This window comes from Lucilia cuprina, chromosome 5 (assembly GCF_022045245.1).
Source record: "Lucilia cuprina isolate Lc7/37 chromosome 5, ASM2204524v1, whole genome shotgun sequence".
In the NCBI taxonomy this organism is placed as follows: domain Eukaryota; kingdom Metazoa; phylum Arthropoda; class Insecta; order Diptera; family Calliphoridae; genus Lucilia; species Lucilia cuprina.
In genome coordinates, this window is record NC_060953.1 from 37,372,218 (window position 1) to 37,398,177 (window position 25,960).

Sequence of the window (25,960 nt, forward strand, 5' to 3'; positions counted from 1 at the left end):
TTAATACCTAACGTAGTTATTGGAAGACCGAGAGCAATACAATCCGACAATTACTAGTGTCGGATTGTATTTCACAGTTAGTCTTAGGAAATCATACGTAGTCGTATTTCCACATAATTAGTCTTTAGCCGACCGAGAACCGAAGTATTTACGTTGCCGAATTTCAGTTGTAGTTTTCGGATTTAGAGCTGAACCCAGAGTGTTTCAGTAGCCAATATTTCTCTATAATACCGTAAAGTATTTATAATGCTAGATTATATTTTCTGAGTCGTCTTATGAACATCACTTCCAAAGAAGTGATTTTTCATAACATGCTATAGAATACGTATACAAGAATACTCAACTGATAAACAGGAACTGTCCAAACACAGTTTCAACTTTAAAACTATAAACTAAATCCAATTATGTTAAAGTATTTCGCATGCGAACCGCATGTTTATTACTTCCAAAGAAGCAATATTTCATTACATCTTATGAACCCAATATAAATTGATTTCCAGTGTAAATAAATCTTAGAAAATATAAAGTTCATAAACTTAAGTAAATCAAAAGAATTAGAATAAATTTAAAGCAAATCGCATATTCATTGCTTCCAACGAAGTACTTATGGAATTAAGTAACTGTTTTAATTTCTCCTACAGATTATTATAAAAGAATTTTTCGAAAACATTGTAATATCTGAAAAAATATACCTTTGCCACGATTTTTGCACTTTTACCAGAGACCCTGGTGGGAATCGAACTCAGGATCTCCGGACTGAAATACTAGTAACTTGTCTAACTAATCTACAGGAAGCAAACATCACAAACTTAATGTTAGTTAACAGCAAATCTTAAAAAAAATGTATTGAACATAATAATTCTTCAGAGATCTTCCAGTATGGGAAAACCTTTTAACTTCACTGCTTTGCAAACGATTTCTATGTAGCATCGTCTTTTGGACTGCAGTTGGTGATTAACAAATTTTTAGTTTTCATTTCAAACCCACATCCCATCTTTACTATTCTAATCATACCATTCAAATAAGAAGCATGTTGTTTCCATAATTGTTGCACTTGAAATTGAGTCCAGCGATTGTTGTCCTCTATACTATTTGCTGTAGAATTTTGATTCACCGTATTATTTAAAGCATTATTAGTTAAATTCGTATTATTGCTGATATTGTTGCTGCTGTTGTTGTTGTTGACATTATTTAAAACACCCACCAGACCATTGACAATATTGTGAGCCACCACATTGTCACTTAAATGTGTGGCAAGATTGTTATTATTTGGTGTGGAGGGATTGTTGTTGTTGTTGCTATTCAGCAAGAGATTATTATTGTTATTGCTGGTGGCAGTATTATTGTTGCTGGGTGAAGAACTGTTGCTGTTATTATTGCTGTTGGTGTTATTGTTAAGTTGTACATTGGCTAAATGTTGTAAATGATGTTGCAACAATTGACTACTGGGTGGTAGAGAGGAAACCAAATTATTACTTAAATTATTAATGGTTTGTTGCAATTGTTGATTGGCATTTGCCACATGTTGCATGGTATTACGTAGTAAAACATTATTACTCGTACTATTATTGTTGTTATTATTGTTGGGAGTATTGTTGGTGAGATTTGTATTAAGCGATGAATTATTATTGTTGTTTGAGTTGTTGTTGTTATTGTTGAGTGCGGAGGATGTGTTGTTTAAATTATTATTGAGTATATTTAAATTATTAATATTTGCATTATTGTTGTTGTTGTTGTTGTTGTTGTTGCTATTATTACTGCTGCTGTTTAGCGTTACGGCATTATTGGCCAATAAATGTGGCAATTGATTGACAACTTGCAGGGGTAGACTACTTAAAGAGGGCAATGTTTGCTGCCCGCCAGTCATGTGATTTAACAACTGTTGTTGCTGTTGATTATTCACAAGTTGCTGTTGTTGCTGCTGCTGTTGTTGCTGCTGCTGTTGTTGCTGATGATGATTAAGTTGCAGCAGCTGTAATTGAGCATTTTGCTGTTGATTAAGCTGCTGTTGGCTTAGTGCATTATTGCTGCTGTTCATTAAGCTGCCCACCACTGCATTGCTGGCCAACTGTAAAGTTTGCGGTGGCAATTGATAATCCATTCTCATTGATAAATCACGCACATTCATTCATTTAATTAATACCAGAAAAACAATAATTACACGGAAATAAATTTCGTATATTGCAACATGGAAAATTCATTCATAAATAAAAGACACGTTCAATTACAGATTCTTATTTCTTTTGTTGTTGTCTCAATTGCAAGTTATTTGTTGCTTTTTATTCTTTTTGACAAGCTTTAAGCTTTAACAAACTTGTAGTTTTACACTTTTTAAAAAATTTATTTTTTTTTGTTTAAGAAATTCTTAAATTTCTGTTTCAAGTTTAATGTATGCACAGATTTTTTAAAACTTTTATTCAAAAGTTTAACCTTGATTGAAACAATATTTAAAAAATCAAATTTAAGTAGAACATTTATTCGGGTTTTATTTAAAGGTGTCTACTTTTCTACACGGCTCTCAAGCAAGTTTTGAATTTTAATTTTATTTTGTATATCTTAACGATTCTCTTAGAATTCTAAACACTTTTATTTTTGTCAAATGATTCGTGATTAATGTATTTTTTATATTTAAAATTTTGCTACAGATTGTTTAAAATATTTCTAATGTTAAATGAGATCATTATTTTTTATCTATTTGAATTTAATTCTATAAACAACAATATATCACTTTTTTATAAAATTTTAATTTTTATCAAAATTTATTTAAAAAAACTATTCTAATCACACGTTTTTCTTTTGCTTAAAAAACTTTTCTTTTGATTATATCTTTGCAAAAACGTTTCTTGCTTTTTCAAAAATTTGAAACCACGATATCGTTATTTATTTTTATTTAAGCGGGTTAAAAAAATCCAAGTCCGTTAATAACACCGGTAACGTTGCTAAACGCTTTAAGAGTGAGTGTCCATATGTTGACTAAAAACGCTTAATGCTCTTCATTCAGTTAGACAGCCAAACAAACAAACAACCAACCCGTCAACCAGCCACAGCCATTTAGCCCACTATAGTGTGCAGAGGGTATACGCTTTGAAAACCCAACTTAAAAACAAAAACAAAACAAAAGCACAACAAAAAAACACAAAACCCAATTGTAAGAAAGAAAGACAATAACAACAACTAGTACGAAAAAAAGCGCACACAAAAATCCAAACGCTTTATTAATACCGCTGCTGACTTGAGTGACACACACACACACTCAAATTGTCTGAAAAATACACAGAAATACACTCACCAATTTATCAGTCAGGTCTTCTTTCTTTTCGGTTTTGTGTTTTTATTTCTCCCGCTTTTAGTTTGTATGGCAAAAGAGCGGGGTTTAAAGGAGTTATATCGTTCGATATAAATTAAGCTTAAAAAAGCTTTTTTTTTTAGAGAATTTCCGAGTTTTGTATGGAAGCTCCCAATACCTCAAACTAATAAGAACCGTAAGTTAGTTTCAAAGAAGGTTGTATATACATTAAATGAGAATATATACACCAAGATCTTTATCAGGCCTGTTGTGCGCTTTTAGACCAGTGGTTCAGGTGGGAATCGAACTTACAAACATCGGTCTACCAAACTAGAACACTAACCTACCATAGCCGGAGGTTCTTTTCTGATTTAAACAATATGATTGAGAGACAATTGTTAAAGCTCTGATCTTTCTTTTCATGTAATACTAATCTTTTTTCCATGATTTTGTTGAGAAGCGTTATTAAAGCATTTACTCCGCAATTCCTCCTTATCAGAGTAAGTTTTTAGCGATGACTTATTACTGTGCATTCTGATTCGTAAAGAGAACAAAATATCAAACTAAGAATGCGGCATTTCGCGGCCTCCCTGATATGTTACTGCTGAACCTCAACGGAATATCACGGATCATCATTTGGGAAACGTTAAGCTTATTCCCAGTGAAAACTATTCTAACTCTGACCGCCGTCTCGAGGCCTTTTTACATTATTAAAATGATCTCACTTTAATGTTATTGTAATCATTAGATATAGAGGTACTGGTAGTATTCTAAGATTGGAAGGGTAAAAACGACTTATCTGATCTATTTGAATGATCTTCGGGATTAATGATAAAATTCTGAATCAAAAGGACCCCAAAAAATATTGGATCCGGAGTCAAAATATATTGAAACTGGGTTGCTTTTACAAGAGCAACATATAGAGCTCTTTATAAGTGTGTCAGCTTTTGTGATAGGTATCAATGCAACTTGACTCAAGAAGTTATTTATGATAAGTTTCGGGTGCTGGTGTTGAAATCAACAGGATTCCGAATCAACAGGACCCCAAGTTGATTATACAAATGCAGGATGTAGTTTGCGTAAAAGATGTGGGAGCTTTTGTGATAGATATAAGTGAATCGTGCAAAGATCTGTGTAATGAGTTTAATTTCTCTTCATTGATCAAGTATGTTCCTATATTTCCTCTACTCATACCGGACCTAACGTTTAAGGCGTTGCCTTTTTTTGATAAAGATCTTCGGTTTAACAAATTAAACTCTAGGTTCTGTTGACAAGTCAACAGGGTCCCTCCTAACGGTGATGGTGTGAGTATGTTGTAGAGAAAAAGCTTTAGATAAGAACTCAATATTCTCGGATATTCTAACACAGCACTAAAATGAGTAGCTTGTAAATCTTCTCTAGCTAACACTGTGAAAAAGACCACCGTGGACATAGACCGTGGACTAGTCTCATTGTCCACGATCTATGTCTAAGTTATACTTATTACTTTGCGTAACATACGAACGGGTAACTGTGAGTTTTAAAATTTCAAAACATTTCTTCCCTTAAGTGATTACATTCCTTTTAACTGCTGCTTTAGACCAGTAGTTAGTGTGCATTTCTTTTCTTTCACTCAGCACGATCAAAAACAAAACCAAAAAAGAATTCATTTTTTACTCAGGCTACTGCTTTTGCTTTTGGCTAAAATAACTATTATTAACTGAGTTTAAGCTTTTACGCTCTCTGTGTGTTGGGAAACAACACACTCACACATACACCATCCCCAAGAAAATTGTTTGTTCATACTCGTAATAATTTTAAGCTTTTTGTTTCATGCTTCTTCTGCTCAACTATATAGTGGCGCTGTGCTGTGCTTTACAAATCATTGTGGGAAACTTTTTTTCTCATTCGTTACTATTACAGCAGCCGTAGCATGCGGAAGCATTTGTTTTTACGTATGAGTGTTGGTTTATCGTGTTGTATGAGTGTGTTTTCTGTTTTTTTTTAGTAAATATTACGTTACTTTTGTTTTGGTTTTTAGTTTAATTCTTTTTGTTTGTTTTGTCTTAAAATTTATAGTTTTTAGTTGCTATTAAGAGTGAGAGTGAGTGTAATTTTATGTTAACTAGTTGTGAGTGAAAGTTATTGTTGGAAGTACAAAAAAAGTGAAGCTTTCTTTATTGAGTGATTTCTTAAGCTGTTTAATTCGGCTCTTAAATTGAGTGTGATTTAAGCGTTTTTTATATTAAATTAAAATTTTTATGTTTCAAATCCTAATTTTAAAGTTTTATTAGTTTAATAATTAGTTTGATTTTTTGTCGGTTTTAGAAATTTTTTATTGCTTAAAATTTAGTTTTAAATTTATGATTTTTTTGAAGTTTTCATTAAAATTCAAATATCCGTAAATGTTTCAGTTTAAAATAAAGTATTTCATTATATTTTGAAATTAGGCAAAAAAATGTTTTAAAAAATGTAATAATCAGGGAAACCATAATATGCAAATGCATGTTTTTTGTGGTGCGTCGTATGGACTCGTGGATAAGATATTTATACGTTTCACACCAATTTAAGAATTTTGGCATCGATTTGTTATAGCATATTTTTGCATATTTTACCCATAAGAGCATAATTTTGCATGATTTGACTTTTTTAGCATATTTAAGGCATATTTTCGAGTTTTTAGAGCATATTTTACTCTTTTAGTGCATATTTTGATGTTTTCGCTTTTTTTCGTTTTTGTACATTTTCAAAACTTTATTTAAAAAAAATAAAATTTAATTTTTTATTTTTAATTTTTCAGCCTATTTTACAATTTTGAAAAAAAATTCGTTTGTAGAACTTAAAAACTGCAAAAAATACATTACTCTCACGAAAACCAATGTTATAGTTTTGTCAGTTTAGAAGCTATGAATACAATTGGTAGAAATGTGTCAAACTTTGTCGTTTGAAGTATGTTTTTTGGGGTCCAAATGGTTTCATGTTATTTATTGGTTATCTGAACGTAAAACGGAATTCTATTAAACTAGTTCTTCAAACTATGAGATGAATCAATTATAAAAAATCGTACAGGATGAAATATGACACTAAACATTTATTATTTCATTACAATTTCTGTCTTTTTGAGCTTTTCAATGTTAAAAAATAATAAAAAATTTTATTTTTAGAGCATATTTTTTAAATTTTAAGAGCATATTTTGAGTTTTTTTACGGCATATTTAAAGCGCTTAAAACACTTTTTTTAGAGCATGTTTTCGGTTTCCCTGGTAATAATGAAAGTGAATTTATATTAATTAAAACAAATTAAAAATTTTCTTAAATTGTTAAAAGAAAATATTTTTCTTAAAATTCTATTTAAATGATGATAACATTAAGCTTATTTTAAAGATAATTAATATACATTGACACAACAAAAAGTTCTTTTAAAATTTACAAATTCCTTTGCTGTTTAATTTGATTTTGTACAAATTTTTTCATAAAGATATTAGTAAAAGGTTTACAAAACTGTTATCTTATTACCCAGTCTAGTTGGTATTTTCCTAAGAAACACTTACCGCACTTAAAAACTTATGGTAGCTTTTTTAACGAGGAAAAAAACGCGAATTTTTCTGTTTTTTTTACCACAATATTACAAATGATGAAACAAATGAAAAACATATATAGGAAGCCAGGCACATAGTATGTGATTTTAAGGATATAGACAAAATGCTTACCTGAAATGAAAGTAAAAGAAGAAAGAATTATTAATTATATAATATATACAATAAGATAGAATCATTATTACTAAAATTTTCTTTAAAATATTGAATAAATTATAAGGATTTTGAAGATTTTTTTAAAATATTATATAAGGTTTAAGTATTTTTGGTTGAAAATATGCTTGATATTATTAATTTTTTTGATTCTATATTTTATACATCAATCATCTAAGAATTGGAATATCTAAAATCTTTGGGAAAATGAAAGAACACTGATGGTTTCTGAACTGCAATAGTTATTTTTCTCCATTAGGTTACACAAGGCTTTCGAAACTTGCCAAAGGGAAATTTATATCCTGAATAAGAACGAGAGAAAATAGAGAAGTTAGTTTGTTCGGCTGTGTTTCATCACTCACACTAGGTATGAGAAAACTCTGTCCATACCATATTCACCACAGTCTTTACTCTGTGAGTTAGAATAAAGTCTTCAATATATTTGATTCGTACTTCGGTTTCCCGGATACATTGTGATATATAAGTACCTTTTATCCATCACCCTGCATAATTCTCATTCATCTGACACACTCATAAGAGAACAACACAATCACTCCAGGTATACGGGCGGGATAGATTCGTTTACCCCTACATTCATCCCTTATAAATATCCTGAATTATAGACTCCACCGTGTAAAAAAGAATTTAAATCATCATTTATAAGAGTATAGCAGGCATAACTGTGAAAAATGCCCATCAAAGACACGGTAATGGCTTGAACCTTAATAACCACTTACTTTTCAAATACTACTACTTACCGTCCGCATTACTTTTAAGTGCTCCTATAATGTATTACTAATAATCAGTTAAAGAAGTACTTTATTTAGAGTTTTGCCCTTTTATTTGCACATTTTATTGAATTGCGTGCGCTAGCAACTGTTTTTCACACACACACACACACACAGAAAGAAAATATCATTATTGAACGCACATCATTATAACAAAGAAGTGGTGTTGTAAGTAACGAAAAAGAAGCAAAGGTTCGTATTCTGTGTGAGTAATTTTTTAAAACAAAACAACTTTTTAATTCTTTATATAGAGGTACTTATTTAAGTAATGATTTGTCAGGAAACGTGATAAGTCCTTGCTCTCAATATCATTAGAGTGTTAAGGCTGATGAATTATTAGTGAAAATTCTTTACAATGTACTTCAAATAAGACAATGGCTTTGACAGCTACTATTACCATTTACCCAACATTTACCAATTATCCGGCTCATAGACTTTGGTATGAGTGTAGAATGAGATCAGTACATTCCAGATTCACTCTATATACTATTTCTGTGTTATCAACTCTTTCTCAACATTTAACCTTAGAGTCATTCTTCTAAGGGGCCTAGGCAACAGTTGCAAAACTTCATTAAGTCCTTTTTCTGAGAGCCATAGGCAATAGCTCAGAAACATTATAAATCTTTAACTAACTTTTACTTTCCGCGGTCCAAAATATCCCTATTGTACCAAATAGTTTATGTTTTTTTGGTAAGACCACAAGTGAAATAATTTCATGAGCTTTTAGTCTCGAGAGACTTAAGGTATTGGTGTCATAACATTCCTCCTGGGTTAATAACACCAAGGTGAGGGTTTATAGAACATATTTAAAAAATATGGATATATTAAAGGATGACTTAGACTAACTTCTAATTTTAAAGATCAATGAATTGTTGTACTTCTTGCTTTAATAATTACATTAGGAAATGTTTAATTCGTTGTAAAACTTTGATTTACTATTAATCTATTATTTTTCTCATCATCATAACCGTCACCATCATTAACAAAAAAACACCCCCAGAGAAATTTCTTTTTTTTTCATTTCATTTTAAATTCAACACTTTCAACAAATATGGTAATTTTCTATATAGTAAATTAAACAAAAAATATAATACGATGAATACCAGAAAGAAAAGGAAAATATTTAAATTTTGTATAAGTTTATTTTTTGTAAAATAAAATAAAAATAAACCTGCTATTAACATGAATTTCACCTTCAATGATGGCATCATCAACAGCCAAACTCTGATCATCACTTCTGATAATGATGATGATGATGATCAAGAGCTGAACAACAACATGATCATTAGCAACATCGTTATTAAATAAATGAAAAAAAAATACAAAATTAAGTTTTTTTTCATAAAGAAACAACCAGTATTAAACAACCACCCACACACTCTAACAAAAACAACACAAATCCAGAAAAAGAAAATAATTTGCATTAATTTCGCTACAAAAAAAAATTAAATAAAATATTTAAATATAAATCAGTATCCGAAACATTATAAACTATATGTATAATAAAAGCTCCATTTAAAACTTGTGTTAAAACAATAAAAAAAACAAAAATTTAAAACAAAGAAAGAAACAACAACAAACAGTCTTCCAACAACCAACCAACCAAACACCACAATCAAATGACTTCGTAAAACAACTTAAAGAAAAAAACCATCATAATTCTTCAATGGTTTTTTAAAAAGACAACACTTCACTGTTTACAATAACAACAAAAATTTTGTATCAAAAAATATAAAAAAAAAATTAACAAAAATATACAAAGAAATAAAATTAAAATCAAGTTTGTTTTAACTAAACAAAAAACATAAATTTTTGTGTTTTTTTTTTATTATGGCCATTTCTTTTGTTTTTGTTTTAACTGTTTTTTATTTTATTTATTTTTTGGAGGGTTTTAAAATTTTTAAAATGAAATCGAAAGCATTTCTTTTTTTTGTATTTCTTTCTTTTATTTATGAGTATTTTTTTGTTCATTTCTTTTTTTATTAACGCTGAATAACTTTTCACATTTAAGTTCGCTTTTTTTTATAAGATCAAATATTTGACAGGCAGCTTTTGTTTTTTTTAAAATTAAAATAACTTTTAACCTTAATTTTGGACTATAAGTTTAGACTCAGTTATTCCTTAGTGGTTTATCTTTAGGTCCATTAAGTTGTAAATAGTTTATTTTTGGTTTATTAAACTGTTTCCTGCTTTGAACCTTCAATAATTTTATTAATAATACAGGCCGACAAATTCTTAACCCAGAGCCCAAAGTATACTTTTTCTAAAGGACTGAGTCCCGCTGAAGATATCTAAAAGAAGAAAGAACCTTGTCCCATGGTATTCCTTTATTATAAAGCTAATATAATGGACTTTCAATTGATATACAATATTTTACAAACAAGTTGTCTTGGCGTTGTTCTCAAATTTCAGAACACGATATCTCTAATCTCAGATACAGCGCTGTGCAAACCTTTAGAAACGTCTTAATGGTTTCAGAGTTTGACTGTCGAAGTGCTTTACGTAAATATCTGTTGTATTGGACTTATTTCGCGGTGGTCTTTTACAACCACTAGATGAGCTTATGGTGACGACTCACCATCGCTCCATTGTGCTTCTTATATACAAGTGGCATTTTACGGTACAAGATATCTAATATCTGACCATTGCTGCACCGTTGCTTAACCTCCGAGATGCAAAAACATCACTTCCGTTCACCAACTACGCAGATGTTGAGTCGGCAACAGCACTCAACTTTATTCTTACTCACAGAGAACAGACTGTGGTAAATCTGGTATGAACAGAGTTTTCTCTGAACAAAACTGGACAATGGTATCACTTGTATAATATACCTTTCATCCATCGTCGCTAACCCAACACACTCACTCTAGGGTCTTGCCAGCCACCGTATACCCCTTCATTCATCCTACGCCATTTACATTTAACACCAACGACTTATCAACACAACCACTTCTCTGTAGGATATCTGTTGTCTTTAGGCAACAGTACCGAACTTATCGCTAAATATACACAAAATCGTGCATCAGTCTTTTAACTGCAACTAACTCTTCACGCGAATTTGGGCTTAAATTTTGATCCCAAAGAAACCTCAACCAACTGACTAACCATGATATAGTCCTAGCCACTCGTAGTACAAGATAATGTGGTTCTCTGATTCTACCTTATGTCAAATTATTTCAAGTAAAGTCAGACCAGAGGTACTGGTAACGGAATTGCAATAACACCAAGATGAGGTCTTTCATCAAGATTTCCAATTACTACTACTTACCGTCTGCATTACTTTTAAGTTATCTTATAATGAGACAAGTAAGTCTTGGTGTTGTGAGCAAAAAAAAACGAAATAACGAACGAAAGAAGCCCAGATTCGCATTCTGTGTGGAAACAACTTTTTAACTTCTTATTTATAAGTACTTATATAAGTTGTGATTTGTAAGCGAGCGTGGCAAGTACTTGCTTTCAATGTCATCACCGTGTTTAGATAACGGTTCAATTATTCTGATCCGATTGGTATACTTTAAGGTGGGTATATGACCAATATTTTTGTGCACAGCACAAACCCAATATACCCTCCCCACTAAAGTGTTGTAGGGTATAAAAAACATTATTTTACACATTGCATATTTCATGGCTATACTTGAATTTCTTAAAGAGTTTTGATAGACACTTGTATGGGGGCTATACGAAAACGTGGACCGATATTGTCCATTTTCAATATTAAACAAACCTTACCCATAAGATATATTGGTTAAATCGTCTTAGAATTTGATAAGGGCCCAGAATATATATATTTTTGTCTGTCTATGATCAATGTTACTCAAACGAATGCCAAAATCAATAAAACCCTCCATATTTTTTGATGATAATAAATGAATAATAAATTTATTTGTGGAATTAAACTTTTTGCATTCTCTTTTGCTATTTCCTTCTTTTTTAAAGTGTTTCTTGTAATTTAATTCAAACGTGTGGAAAATCTACGGATTAAATGACACGAGGCTTTTAAAAATAACAACAAAAAACAATAATATGTAAATTTATTTTTTTTTTTAACAAATTACAAGCAAATAAAGAAAAATGGAATTTTAACGCACTAATTAGGTTAGTTCAATTTCTATATTGATTTCTGTTAAATAATTTAGAATTTATATAGACTAAATGGCGGACCCTACAAACTATCAAATTAAAAAGGGAACTTTGATTTGAAAAAATGGCAAAAAAATTTAGAATTCACTTTTTATATAAAATTTGTGTAGTAAATTTTAACTAAGGGGACTTTTTGACCCTAATTACCATAACCGTGCCATGTATTTAATACAAATTGCAATTTTTCATATGTATGTATATAGCCCCTCAATGACAATACACCTTCAGCTGAAATATCTACTGAGAATGTCTATATACATATATACATATTTTACAATATTCTCTGAGAATAATTCTCAACAATTGAAACCCCATTTATCGGAATCTCTTTTAAATAATAACAACCATATAAAAAATCATATTGTAAAAGTATTTGTGAGAATTAATTTGCTCAGGTTTGTTGATTAAAAAATCTGACGTTAAAGAAAAAACGCAAAAGAGTGCAAAAAAACAAGACTATAGTGTCAAGTTCATGATCAATAATATAAATTTACTAACACTAAAGAAGAAAATAATTCAAATGCATTTTTAATTCAGTATCTGTGTTTTTTCTGTAAATGCAGTAATTTTAAAGTGTAAATTTAATAAATTTTTATTATTTTTTTGCTGACGTTATTTCGATTTTTTTTTTAATTTTTTTCGCAAAGACCTACATCAATATTAATTATGACTTTCGTTAAATAAGAACAATAATAAAAAATACATTTTTTTAAACCATGATTAATTACCTATTAATAACACTATATATTTTGAAAAGTTCTTAAGAGGTCCTACGTTGTATGCAATTTTGTGATTAAGAACTTTTCTTTAATTTCGCTTTCAAATCACCACTTAAATAAGTACTTACTTATGAGGAGTTTAAAAGTAGTTTTGTTTTAAATACCGAAACATTGCTTACTCGTTAAATCGTTGTCTTACTCACAACACCACTACTTAGCTATTTTATTGCGCTTCCGATAATGATTTTCTTTCTGTGTTTGTGTAAAAAACTGTTTTATAAACTTATCTGTCATTAAAAAATAATTTAAAAGTAATGCAAACAGTAAGTAGTAGTTATTAAAAAGTAAGTAGAAACTTTTCGTGGGAAAAAGAGTGCGGGAAACCCTTATAAAATTATTTACATATAAAAATAACTACCAAAAAATGTCCAGAAACTCAGTTTTCTGGGAGTAGTTTCTTTTAACTTTCCAATCCTTCTAAAAGATGTAATATCTTGAATGTGATTGCTTGTGGATTGGCTAATGTGGTCGGTTATGACTCTCATACAATCCAATTTGCTTTTACTTACAGATCTACCCCGGGAATATTACCGTCTTGGTGTTATTGCCATAAGTAGAAAAAGAGGTGCTACTAGTACCTCTAGTACTCTAGGACTATAAAAGGACAGTGTCAAATGGAACTGAGTTGGTGTCAAGTGTATAATATACCGTGGACCTCAACCTTTTATATATTTAGATTGAGTTTGTAGGATGTTTCTCTCAATGATTGTGTTGGATAAATAAGAAATGTGCGGCATAGATGGCTCGAGCACTTGAGCAAAGTTATCGTGCATGTACCGGCAGAATTATGTACAAAAATTGCCTTCGACATTTAAAAAACAGATGGGGTGGTGGTGAGGCCACACGGAAGGTGTTAACTCTTTCACGCACAAAACTAAATCGCTGGACTTTTTATGCATATGACTTCACCACTGGAGTGCTAGACGTAAACTAGAATTTGGCTAACGTATTCAATGTTGTTGTATTACACATCAAATCTGAAGAAAAATATCTAGGAAATACGTGGTACTGTTGTGCACTGCTTGACCAGAGTTTCTGTCTAGAGCTACTGTCTAGATGATACTAACCTACCGGAGTAGTAATATATTTACTGGCAAATTTTGATGCAATTCTGCTGATCAGTTTGGAACAGCATTAAGAAAATTAAAAACCGACATCTTTGAAATTATTGTATTGTATGCTTTAAATTATACATAAAACGTGAAAATATGGTTCAGATCTTTCTATCCTTTAATAATTGGCATAACGTATATGTATACGAAAAAGTTCATAGTACCATGGCAAGACCATTTCTGTATATGTGTTCAAACTAATTTTCATTTTCGGTAATCAAAAAAAAGTCATAATAGGTATCACATATCTATGAATTTACACTGGGATACAATAAAATGGGACTAAAATAATATTTTTTGTTATTCAATCAGTTTATTTATGACAAATTTAGGTGAAAGGTAATGAGGACTTGAAGCTTTTTTATATAGAAACTAACATTGCAACGACATCTAATTTGTATTTGGAAGCTTTTTTATTGAAAGCTTTTCTTATTAATTATTAATATTAATTCCTGATATACGATTTTTTTAAAGCCCAATAATTACTGAATATTACTAACTACTCGCTGGATTATATCAGCCGGTTTCAATTCATGTTAACTTCAACATTTTAATCTACTGTCATGATAAGGGACGTTCTATAGCAGCCAACTAGATCTCGAATTGTAAAAGTTAATCCCATTAGACCATTTGAATTGAGCTTTCTTGAAAAAAGTTCAATCTGTAAAAGTATCAGAGAGATATCAGTTTAATCTGAAAAAATGTCAGATATATATCTATAAAGGCATAGATTGCATTCGTCTGCTATTTAGTTACTCTGACATTTATATAATCCTAGATTAGTTATCATAGAACATTTCGCTATATCTTTAAAAGAACTTTAAAGAACCCAGATTTCTTATAGCGGAATAATGATAAAATAAAGATGCCAGCGTTGTCTTCTTGAGATTCTGGTATTGAGACCCTATTCAAGATCCAATACCTATGCAGCCAGACCGTGAATCACAAGAGTTCAATTTATTTGTAGTGATAGTGGTTAACAGTGGTTATTTTGCTTCCCCAAAATTGTTTCTTTATTCAAAAGAATGACAGTGTGTATATCAGTTCATATAAATGATGTCTTGATTTCTATATTCAATAACCAAATGTATCATTTTTTGTTTTTTTTCATTACTGGACTTTTGCTTGTAATGTGATTAGTTTAGTATTATTTTTTTATATACAAAAGGATCATTTTACCATGTCATTGATGGCCAATAACCAGAAAGTTAATTGAAAAAAAAATTCACTCTAGTTAGTGGTTATTGAATTAAAAAAGAAAAAGTTATAAAAAATTAGGTAAAATTGCTGAATTTAATGCTTCATTCAAATCATTGGTCGACAGCTGTAAGCATTAGGAGTCCAGAACAATAATACCAAAGGAAACTTATGTCAACGATATTCGTAAAATCAAGCAAATACGAAACAAACATTACCATCTTCAGCTTTGTAACTTTCGATAAAATGCAATATCTGTAAGACGACCACTGATTAAAGTCTTTTTAAAAAGAACCTAAAAATTTTAATAATTTCTTAATCAATCATTTCTCACTGTTTTTTAATTTCTGATCTTTTAAAATTACCCTCAGTAGGTCTCAAATTTAAAATTCTTTTAAATTAAAAAAAAAAACTTGAACTATTTTTTGTGTCTCTCTCTCTATTTCTCTCTACAGATGGCACCCACCTGAACTTGATGGTAGAAAGCGTGTCTTTAAGTTATTTATATGATTCTGATGTTCGTTGGCAATAACGGCAGCCGCTACAGCATTTGCCACATGTTGTACTGTTGTTGCAGCCGCTGCGGCTGCTGCTGTACTAGCAGCAGCTGAGGAAGTATTACCATAATTTAATGTATTAATGTTATTATTGTTATTACCATTATTGTTATTAGATGTATTGTTGCTGCCACTGTTATTGTTATTGCTGGTATTATTGGCAACATTTTGTGTCACATTCGATGAGTCATTGTTATTATTGTTGCTGTTATTGTTATTAAAATTACGTTGATAATGAGCATTTTCATTGTAGAGACGTTGATAGCAGGAAAGTGATGGTATGGACCAAGAATTATTGGTTTTATAGTGGAAATTTCCGGAACCGAAAATTGAATGGGGATTTGTGGTTACCGAAGCAGCAGCCGCCGCAGCTGCTGCTGATGCACTGGCAGCAGCTAGATTTTGTTGTAAAGATTGGCTAAGAGCGGCTGATAGTTGTTGATGTTGTTGTTGTTGTTGCTGGTGTTGTTGTTGATGCTGTTGATGCTGCTGTAGTTGCTGCTGTTGTTGACTATTATTATGATGATGTAAAGACTGTTGATGTAAATGCTGATGCTGTTGTTGTTGGTGTTGCTGAAGATTATGATGTTGTTGATTATGATGCTGTTGTTGCGGCTGCTGGTTATTATGTTGTTGCTGCTGATGATGCTGTGTTTGTTGCTGTAAATGCTGTTGTTGTTGCTGCTGCTGTTGTTGCATACTTAACCACTGATTAGTGTTGCTGTTACCATTTGCTGCTGTTATCACTCCACTACTTCCTCCACTGCCGCTGTTTCGACAAGATTTCGAGGAATCAGTACTACTAACACTACTGCGTGTACTATCGCCCGAGGAAGTACTTCGTCCCGTTAAACTGCCATCATTGCCGCTGTCACTGTTACTATTAGCCAGATTATTAACAGTGACCGCTGACGTTTGAGAATTTAACTGTTGAAAATATTGATTAATGGCGGCCGTATTTGCATGATCCTGGAAAAATCCAGTACATGAACTGGCTTCCGAAGTCATGTTGTATATGAACTTCTATGTATGTGCGTGTGGTTCTGTTTCTTTTTGTTTTATTAAATTTTTTTAAGTCTTTATTTAATATCTTTTAGATTTTTTGTTCACTTTTGCTTTTCTTTAGGTATTTAATACTTTTAATTCAATAAAATTATATTTATTTAACTGCCACAATAGTTGTAAGATGTTGTATTGATTTGTTATCATTGTTAATTAAAGTTGTAAGAAATTATAAACTTTTTAGGTTTTGTTTTCTTTTTGTAAATTGGTTTTACTTTTATTTTTAAATAATTTCTTTATTTATTTTAATACTTTGTAGAAGTTTTTATTAAAATTTTACCATGGTTTAATCTGGAAAATTGTGTGCTTTCATTTCAAAATTGAAATACGTTAGTTTGAGAATAATTTTGTTTGGATTTAGGAAGGTTAGTAAGTAATGGGAGTTTTTCTTTTAAGGATTTTATTTCAAAATGTTGCCAATTTTTCCTTTTTTTTTATTAAAAATTGATTTAATTTTATTAAGGTCATTGGTACAATAATCAATTTGAAATTTATGATTTTTAATGATTTTTTAACAAGAAAAGTATTTTTTTGACAAATGATCAAAATTTGAAGAATAGGTGTAAAGTTAATTTATAATAGTTGACACGATTTTATATATCTATCATAAGGCAAGAAAAGTATTTATTAATTAGAATCGATGATGATAGAATAAGTAATATTTATCAGAAGATATTAATTGTTACAATTAAAAATCTAATTGGACTCTTGGGAGGATTTCTTGGTCGTTTATCGTTGCTATATAACAAAGTCTAACACTTCTTTATAATTTTTCAATTACATTCGTTGTCAAAATATGTACGGATTGTTGTCAAATAAATAACAAAAATTCAATTCATTATCAAATCTACAAAAAAATAATACATGATATTGAGAAATCATAAACGCAGATTCGATCTAGAACTGGTGGCGACTAGTTGAACATTTAAATTTTTTTTATAATATTTATTTATGTGGAGGATTACTTTTTAAAATGATAATGATTTGTTGTTCAACAGAACGTAGCGTTGTCAATATAACACAAAGCATAATCGAAATGACAACTTTAGGTTGTCGCTATGACAACGGTGATTGTCCAAATTAAAAACTGGTAGCTGACTTTTCACAATGGATTGTATCAATTTCGGTTCTTTTGTACGTGTTTTTTTCTCTCTGTATCGAAACCTCAAATACCCTTTCGATGCGGAACGTTTTTTTCATCAAATTTACATGCAAAAATGGATTTTATTTTCAGGATGGTAATGGCTATTAATAGTGCTATGGTATTTCACCGCTTACAAATATTTATAATCCTACTCTACATATTAAGAACAAATATAAACATTGCATTGTCGAAATGACAACCCCCGGAGGCATGTTACCTTGGTGAAGCCTCCGCCTTGGTATTATTGCAATCCCGGGGTATAAAGAGGTGGCCAATACCTATACCGTTACTAAAATAATTGGTTACAGTCTACTGTTTGGCTTAGTCCTTGTATGGATTGAAAGAGGCCAGATCAGAGCACCACATAATCTGGTAAGTACTACGGACTAATCTGGACTATGTCCTGGCTGGTCAGTTAGTTGATGTTTCTTCGGGATCCACGTAGTGGTTGTGGTTTAAATCCAAATTCGCGGGGAGAGTAAGTGGCGGTCAAAAGACTGATGTAAGGTAATGTCAATATTTCGGGATAAGTTCGGTGCTGTTGTTGGAACAAAAGATACCCCACAGAGGAGTGACTGTGGGACTAAGCGTTGGAAATGAGTTGGTATTAATTGTATTTGGTACGGTATGAATATGGGGTATGGCGGGCCTCGCCCAACCGTCTACCTATAAAAAATGTGTCGTATTTTTTTCTCTTATAAATGTTTCGTATGAATAAGATGTGTGCTGGGTCGAATGATGATGGAATTGAATTGAATTTTCCTTCCTTGTCCAGATATGTTCAGAGTATACTCTGTTCATATCAGAATTACCACAGTGTGTCCCTGTGGGTATGAACAATGTCTTCGGCTTATTGATGGATCGTACAGAGGCCATCAATGGTCAGAGATTAGATAGCTCGAATACTCCAGCAAAGTACTTGTGTATAGAACGGTCAAAGCCAATGTACAAAAATTGCCACCTGAGTTCTTCATTAAAGGATAAAGGGGCGATGGTAGACCATTCTCAAGTCTACCCAGTGGATGAAATAGACCACCGTGAGATAAGGCCGTCAAGGCAGTTGCTCACGTTAAATCTCTCGACAGTGATGTCGAAATGACAACATTGCGTTGTTGCAATGAAAACGGTGGTTGTCTAAATGTTAACAAATGTGGTAAGCTAACTTCTGACAACGGATTGTTTTAATTTCAGTACTTTTCTACACGTTTTTTACCTCAGTGTGTGAATGGTGTTTAATCGTTTAAAAATAATTATAATACTACTCTACATAGTAGGTCCATATATCATATCAGCCATAGTATTCGATTTACTACTTTCTTCTGGAACATTGGTGGAATAATTCTAAGGAACTGCGCCTAAAAAACATCTTCATCAGGCACTTTATAATGTTTTTGCCACAAACATTTTCATGTCAGAAAGCACACAACAGTCTCGACAACGGCCTAGGTTCCGATCTGATGTAGTGATTTTTAAATAAACACCTATGCCAAACTGAGAAACTTCTCTCTCTCTCTTTTTCTCTTTTTTTGTGCTTAGTTTTTGAGTTTAAGCTAATCTAATAGCGAAGAGTGCTATTTACAAATCGCAAAGAGTCAAACTATTTTAAGTCCACGAAATGTGAAGAAGTTTCTTTAAGATCGGCCAATCAATCGGCTAAATGCTTAAATATCTTAAAAGATAAACATTTATAAGTATATATAATTACATGTTATATATTTTGAGAAGTAAATACAACACTGCGTAATAAAATTCTAAACTACCGTCGGAAAACTTTTGTGTTTTTTCGTTTTGTAAATAAAATCTTATCTTAAAATATTTTAAAATATTATTTAAATACAGAATAACATTTCTCTACTCTCTTACATTTGTTTAATATAAATTTAAAAAAAAAAGTCGTCATTAAACTGATAAGTTTGTAGTTATATATTTTTAAACAAATACATTTACAACAAGAAAAAACTAAAACACTTAAAAAAAATTTCCAACAACAGCACACTATTATAAATTTTTTTTTTATAAATTTTCATTAAATGGTCACGTTGCAAATAATACCTTTTCTTGTTAAACAAATGAAAAAAATGAAATAAATAAATATGTGTTTTTTGTAGTTGTTAGGTTTATATATAAAATGACTTGTCTAATAATAATGCAAATATATAAATTAAAAAAAAATATTTTATATTTTTTGTGTGTGATTTTTTTTATTAAAATGGAATGAATTGTATTTTTTTATTTTAACTAAAGAAAATAAATATTTTTAAAAAAATTTGTTTAAAATGACATGTAGAGGAAGTAATGAAATGTTTAAAATATTTTTGTTAAAAAAAAATATATTAGTGTTAAATTAATTATTAATTAATAGTGAATGATAACAATTATTATTTAGTATTTGTGATAAGTTCCATAACTTAGGCCGCTTTAAATGATGACTTTAAATTTGTTAAATTTGTGCAATTGAAAACACATTTATTTTAATTTTTCTTTGAAAAAAATCTTGTTAAATATTTTCAAAACTTGAAGTTTTGAAAAGTTTTTGTTATTATTTTTTTTAATATTTTTTTATAATTTTATTTTCTTTCTTAAACACTTTGTTGTTTTATTTTATATGAATTTCTTTTTTATTTTTTTAATTTTTAAAAATTTTCACTTCATATTTGTTTAATTTATAAAAAAAAACTTTATAAATGCGTTCTAATTTTTTTTAAACACTTATGTTGTTGTTATTGTTGTTTCTTTCTAACACTTTTTTATTATTAAAATTAATTAAATTATTTATTTTTTTAATATTTGTTTTTTATTTATATATATTTTTTTTTTTAATTTATGCAAAAATTTTTTATTCGAAATTTTGTTTTATTTGAATATCTTTACTACTGCGCTCCGTTATCAAACGGCCTAGTTGAAAATGATTTCCCGTAACAAATATTCTCCGGTCCGTTTAAAGCGTAGCGATCAAATGCTTGAGACCGGCATAAGTAAACTTCGTATCAGTTGTGAATATTATTTGCCAGTACATATGCAATGTACAGCAAAACGTGAGCAATTTTTTTTATTTTCATTTTATTTTTCAATAGCCTTACAAAAAAACAACAATATTATTAGCAATACTAGCAGTGGCAGTAGCAGTAACAGCAGCAACAACAATTGCAGCTGCAGCAGCAGCACCACCACCAACATCAACAACAGGGTAGTAAATTCTTAAACATTTCAAATTTAACGAATGCTGCTTTACAAGTTGACTTTGCTGTTGAGGCTATTTGTTGTCGCAGCCACTGCGCTGTCGACTATTTGTTATTAAATTATTCTAGTTAAGAATATTAGAAATACGTTTGTTTTGGTCATTCTTTTACTATTTGTTTATTATTTTCTAATTGTGTTTGTTCTTTAAAGAGAGCAATATTTTTTTAAATGGATTCGTTGCATTCGTCTTTTTTTATTAAAAAAAAAATGACGGAAATTTTTAAAATTTTTATTTCAAAACGTGTTGCATTTAGAATATAAAGTGGATCGTGTTGAAAACGTTCAATTGAGAAATTTTTTTATTAAATGTTTATAACGACATTGCTCTTCATCATAAGCAGTAATTTATATCTAATAATTATCGCCATTACTACTTTAAAGGGAGCAATTTACGATGAATTTGTAACAAGAAGCTGTTAATCAAGTCTTAACGTTTATAGTTAATCTCAAATTCTTCTTATATTGGTAAGTTGCACTTGTATCCGATATCATTTCTGAGTTCCTCTTAAGTTTGTTTAGCTGATCGTAAATTGAACTCGTATTCTAATGTTTTCGAGATATAATGTCATCAAAATAAAAAAAAAACTTTTAAATAACAAACGATTTTATCAAGAAGTTTTGAGTTGTTATAGTTACTCCGGTTTTTTAATGTTTATGGCACAATAACTCGAAAACTTAATGAGATAGAGATATTCTGCTGTAGAGTAGAAAAAATATTATGATTTGACATAATTAGATCTAATGAACATTCTTAGGAGGACTATTCTGTCCAATTCTCAACAATCAATATCGTAATGGAGAAGAATATGTCGTGAAGGGTTTTGGGTATATAGTCGTCGATTTTTTCCAACATTTTTTTTAGATTGTAATAATATTGAGAATAAAAATGCAATTTTAAGAGTTAATCTTAATGTCCTAGTGGATGCTACCAATACCTAGAGTTTGTCACAACTAAAAATTACTTTCGTTATTTGACTCATCGGTAGATACTTGGAGTCATTTGATTTGGGGCAGAACCAGTGAACCATAGTTGTTAAGGCCCTAATGGGGTTGATATAGTGACTTAAACACTAACTCGAGGGAAGGAAAGTTTTTTGGAAAAACTTTTTGTTTTTCGCGCTTAGGCCACCATTTACGTTCATAGGTGCTGCTGCTACTCAAATAAATCATTTCTGTTTAGTGGTTACTCAGGATTTAAGAGGTCAGGGAATATAGCGAAGTGGATCTTTAGATAATAAGGATCACATTTTCAATAATACATTCTTTCATGCCATCAATAGTTTGTTTTCACATAATGTTGTGCTCGCCCTTTCTATAGGCTGTTGATAGCCTTTTCCTTGTCGAGTTTTGAAATAGGAATTAATCTCATCTTGTCTGTCATTCCATAACGAGACAAATATGGCAAAAGATGAAATATATCCAGTACTTGAGGACAAGGCTTGTACATGGACCATCACAGTCAAGTACACAAATTGCCACATTACGGTTCCTTACTGAAGAAACTTAGTGCTGAACTGTCCACCGTCTATAGTCAGTGGATAAACAAAGCTGTTGTAAGATAAAGCCGTGATGGCAGGCACTCATGTAAACGGCATTGAAATTCTTGTAATGACAAATTCGTCCTGCTACATTTTTATCAGTAACGATCTGCATGCAAAGCGATCGCCAAAATAGTTAGTATAAAGTCTCGCTATATGCGAAAATTTCTCTCAAACTTACGATCTCATTTTGAGGAGACTTTCACGAAACTCGTAAGCTATACATTAGCAGAGTCTATCATTTCGTAGAGTCAAATAATAATTTAATTTAATCTTCCACCAAATATTTTGAGAAATAACTTAGATCGTTTGGAACAATATAATACATTTCTTTCTAAAGTGTTAATTTACTTCTTCCCAAAGAACTAGAAACTACTACTATTAGCGATGGAAAATTTCAAGAAGAAAAAAACTTACAATTTTATTGTAATTATAAAGCTTTTAATGAAACGTGACAATAATTAACACTAATAATTTATTAATAATTATAATTAAAGAAACACTTTATTGACATCATAATGTACGTAGTATTTTGAAATCATTAAAAAATTATTTGTTCTAAGAATAGATTAAAGGAGCTTTTTAGAAAAAAATAGTTTTCATAATAAAAATAATGAAAAAGATCACGAATTGCACCTGAGAAGTCTATATATTTACATTGATCACTAAAGTTAAAGTTAATATCAATTGGGAGAGTGTAAATTTTAAAGATCAGTTAATAATTGAAAAGATCGTTTGCTAATAACTGGTAAAGATGAGTTAAACATATTTTTATGTCTTGCTCATTATAAAGAGATATTAAAAGTCTTTATTTTATAGAAAAAAGATAAGATCTATATTTCTCTGTCTTATAACAACATCCACTTCTCAATCTCTACTTCTCTCATACACTCTCTCACTCTCTTTATAATTGTATAACTAAATGATAAGTCCAAATTGATTAGAATTATATATATTTATTTTGATTTATAAATTATTTACATTTCATTCTATATAATCTATGAGAGAGGGTGTCATCAAATGTGTTTGATGATTATGAGCACATACACACACACACACACTGTTTACAGATTTATTCCCAAAGTAATTTACATTTTTAAAAACAGAAACATCATCACTTCCCTTAAGTAATGAAGATGCGAGGGTGAAGTCAATAAAACTCGTGTAAAGTTTTGATTGAATTGCGTTTGTTTGTAGGAATTTTTTTAATAAAATTATTGCAAAAAAATCCAAAAGTATACATTGAGTATGAATAATAATAGGTGATGTCAACTGCAAGTCATCTCAAGATTTGCATTTAATAATAATTCGAATGTTTTTTTTTAGAATTTTAAAATTTCCCAAAGTTTAAGAGGAAATCCCTTCTAATGCACATAAGATCACTTTATTATTTTCTACAAAAAAAAGATCCAATAGTCTATTAGGATGGGGGTAGTGAGTTCGATTCCTAGCTTTTGCAGTAAAACATGTGAGAGCCCTAGGTGCGTTTAAGAAGCTAAACGACTTTTTATTACAAAATTTATTAAAATAAAAAATAATGTTTTTCTTTTGAAGCAAGTTTTCAAATAGGTCAGGTTGATAGGATGTATACTACATCAAATCCGAAGAAATACTCCTAGACCACAATCGGGACTGTTGTGCGCTACTTATTATGAGAAAAAAAGAAACTGAATGAATTATTTTTCAGTGTTCAGAAACTCAGTTTCCTGAATGTAATTCCTAAGAATCTTCCAATAAGTGTTAGTCAGAAATGTTATTTCCGGAATAACATCACTTCCAAGATATTTGGATCTAACTTTGACGAAAGCCTGGCAGTGGCAAAGTAAGTGCTCTAGAGTTTTACTGTCCTCTCCACAGACTCTACATACGTCTGAATACGCACGATCAATTTTGCATAAATGTGCTCGCAATCCTGTATGTCCACTCAGAATATATACTAACTTCAGACTTCCTCATTTTGAAGAGATTTTTCGCCTTACTCTCATAAGGGTCACCCCATAGGACTTTCGTGGTTCCAAGAGGTCTTATAAAACTCTCTCACCCATATTTTTGGTTCATCTTTTGTTGCGTATAACAGTTCCCTTCCATTTAAAGCTATTACATTCGTTACCGAATACTCCCGAGTGGGCTGGTACCCATATATGAATCCTATTTCTGGGAGAGTATTCAGTATTCAGCAAATTATAAAAAATCGCGAAATTAGCCTTACTGTTCTCCTAAGAATGATTCCATCAGTATCTGTCATTCAATTAGTTTATCAATTTTAGTTTTGTTTCACTTATTATTTTCCCATTTACGATTTCTATACTAAAATCATATTTATTGGACGAAGACCATTTCGTTTCAAGACCCCTTCGTCGTAAAGTCAAACGACAACATTCGTATTCGTTGCGGTCTAACAAAAGTGTGTTTAAATTACAAATGTTATTCTAATAAGCTGCTGCACTCACAGTGATGGGAATATTACATTTTTTTTGGAATGCAAAAAAAAAACGAAAATTAAATCAAACTAAACGAAACCATATTTTTTCCATACAAGCAAATGCATTAAACAAACAACTATAAAAAAAAAAAACGAATATAGAAATGAAAAAGAAAAATAGAAAAACGTTAATGGAATCAAACAAACAGGTAGCTAATGTTTGGATACAGCTATACAAACTTTTAAACACACTATTTTTTTACACACAAAACTAATACACCTTCATATGTTAACTTACACTCACACACACACACACTCTCTGCATACATCCATATATCTATCCAACTAAATTTGTTTGTTGTATGTACATTTCTATATATTATAACAAATATAAATAGTTTTGCACGTTGGCATCGCGTAAATAAAGTCACGCGGATCTCAGTATGACCTAAAGCCCACTGTCTACCAGTGTTCTAAACACGTGTTGTTGCCACACTCAAATGACAATAACACAAACAACAACAATAACAACAAATAGCAGCAGTAGTAGAAGCAGAATCAATACAATAAATAATACTCATACGTACACTGAAGAAATTTTTTCGTTATTGTAATTAACCACTTTTGTGGGGAGTGTTGACTCCCAAAAATATTGGTTCTACATTCACCTTAAAGTATACTAATCGGCTCGGAGACACTTCCTGAGTCGATTTAACTATGCACTAAAGCCCGAATGTGGCTTTTGGACTCATAATTATGTTAAATGTTCTATTATGTAAACAAAAATCGGCATAATTTAGTTTTATAAAACTTTAAATGACACTAAGGAATTTTGTAATGATTGGGCCTTGTTTGACTCAAGGCCCCAATACAAACTCCATTACAAAAATGGCTCGAAGGTCAAAATTCACTTAACACTAATAACATAATTAAATTCTCCACAAATAACTTTGAAGTAGAAGTAAGT

The 25,960-nt window shown here is 30.5% G+C and overlaps 1 protein-coding gene across 10 annotated transcripts in view; it reads right to left on the reverse strand.

Moving 5' to 3' along the window:
* The window catches only part of LOC111685494 (putative uncharacterized protein DDB_G0286901), a 55,679-nt gene extending 37,439 nt beyond the window's left edge, over nucleotides 1-18,240 (reverse strand). For 3 of the 10 annotated variants that reach the window (XM_046951532.1, XM_046951531.1, XM_046951530.1), the window contains exon 1: nucleotides 15,689-18,240. In XM_046951532.1, the coding sequence (XP_046807488.1) occupies nucleotides 15,689-16,595 (907 nt within the window). In that variant the 5' untranslated portion in view covers nucleotides 16,596-18,240. Of the gene's footprint in view, nucleotides 1-1,014; nucleotides 5,575-15,496 lie in introns of those variants that run through there. The other 7 variants (XM_046951528.1, XM_046951523.1, XM_046951527.1 and 4 more) reach the window with 5 other exon arrangements.
* Between the last annotated feature and the right edge of the window lie 7,720 nt (nucleotides 18,241-25,960).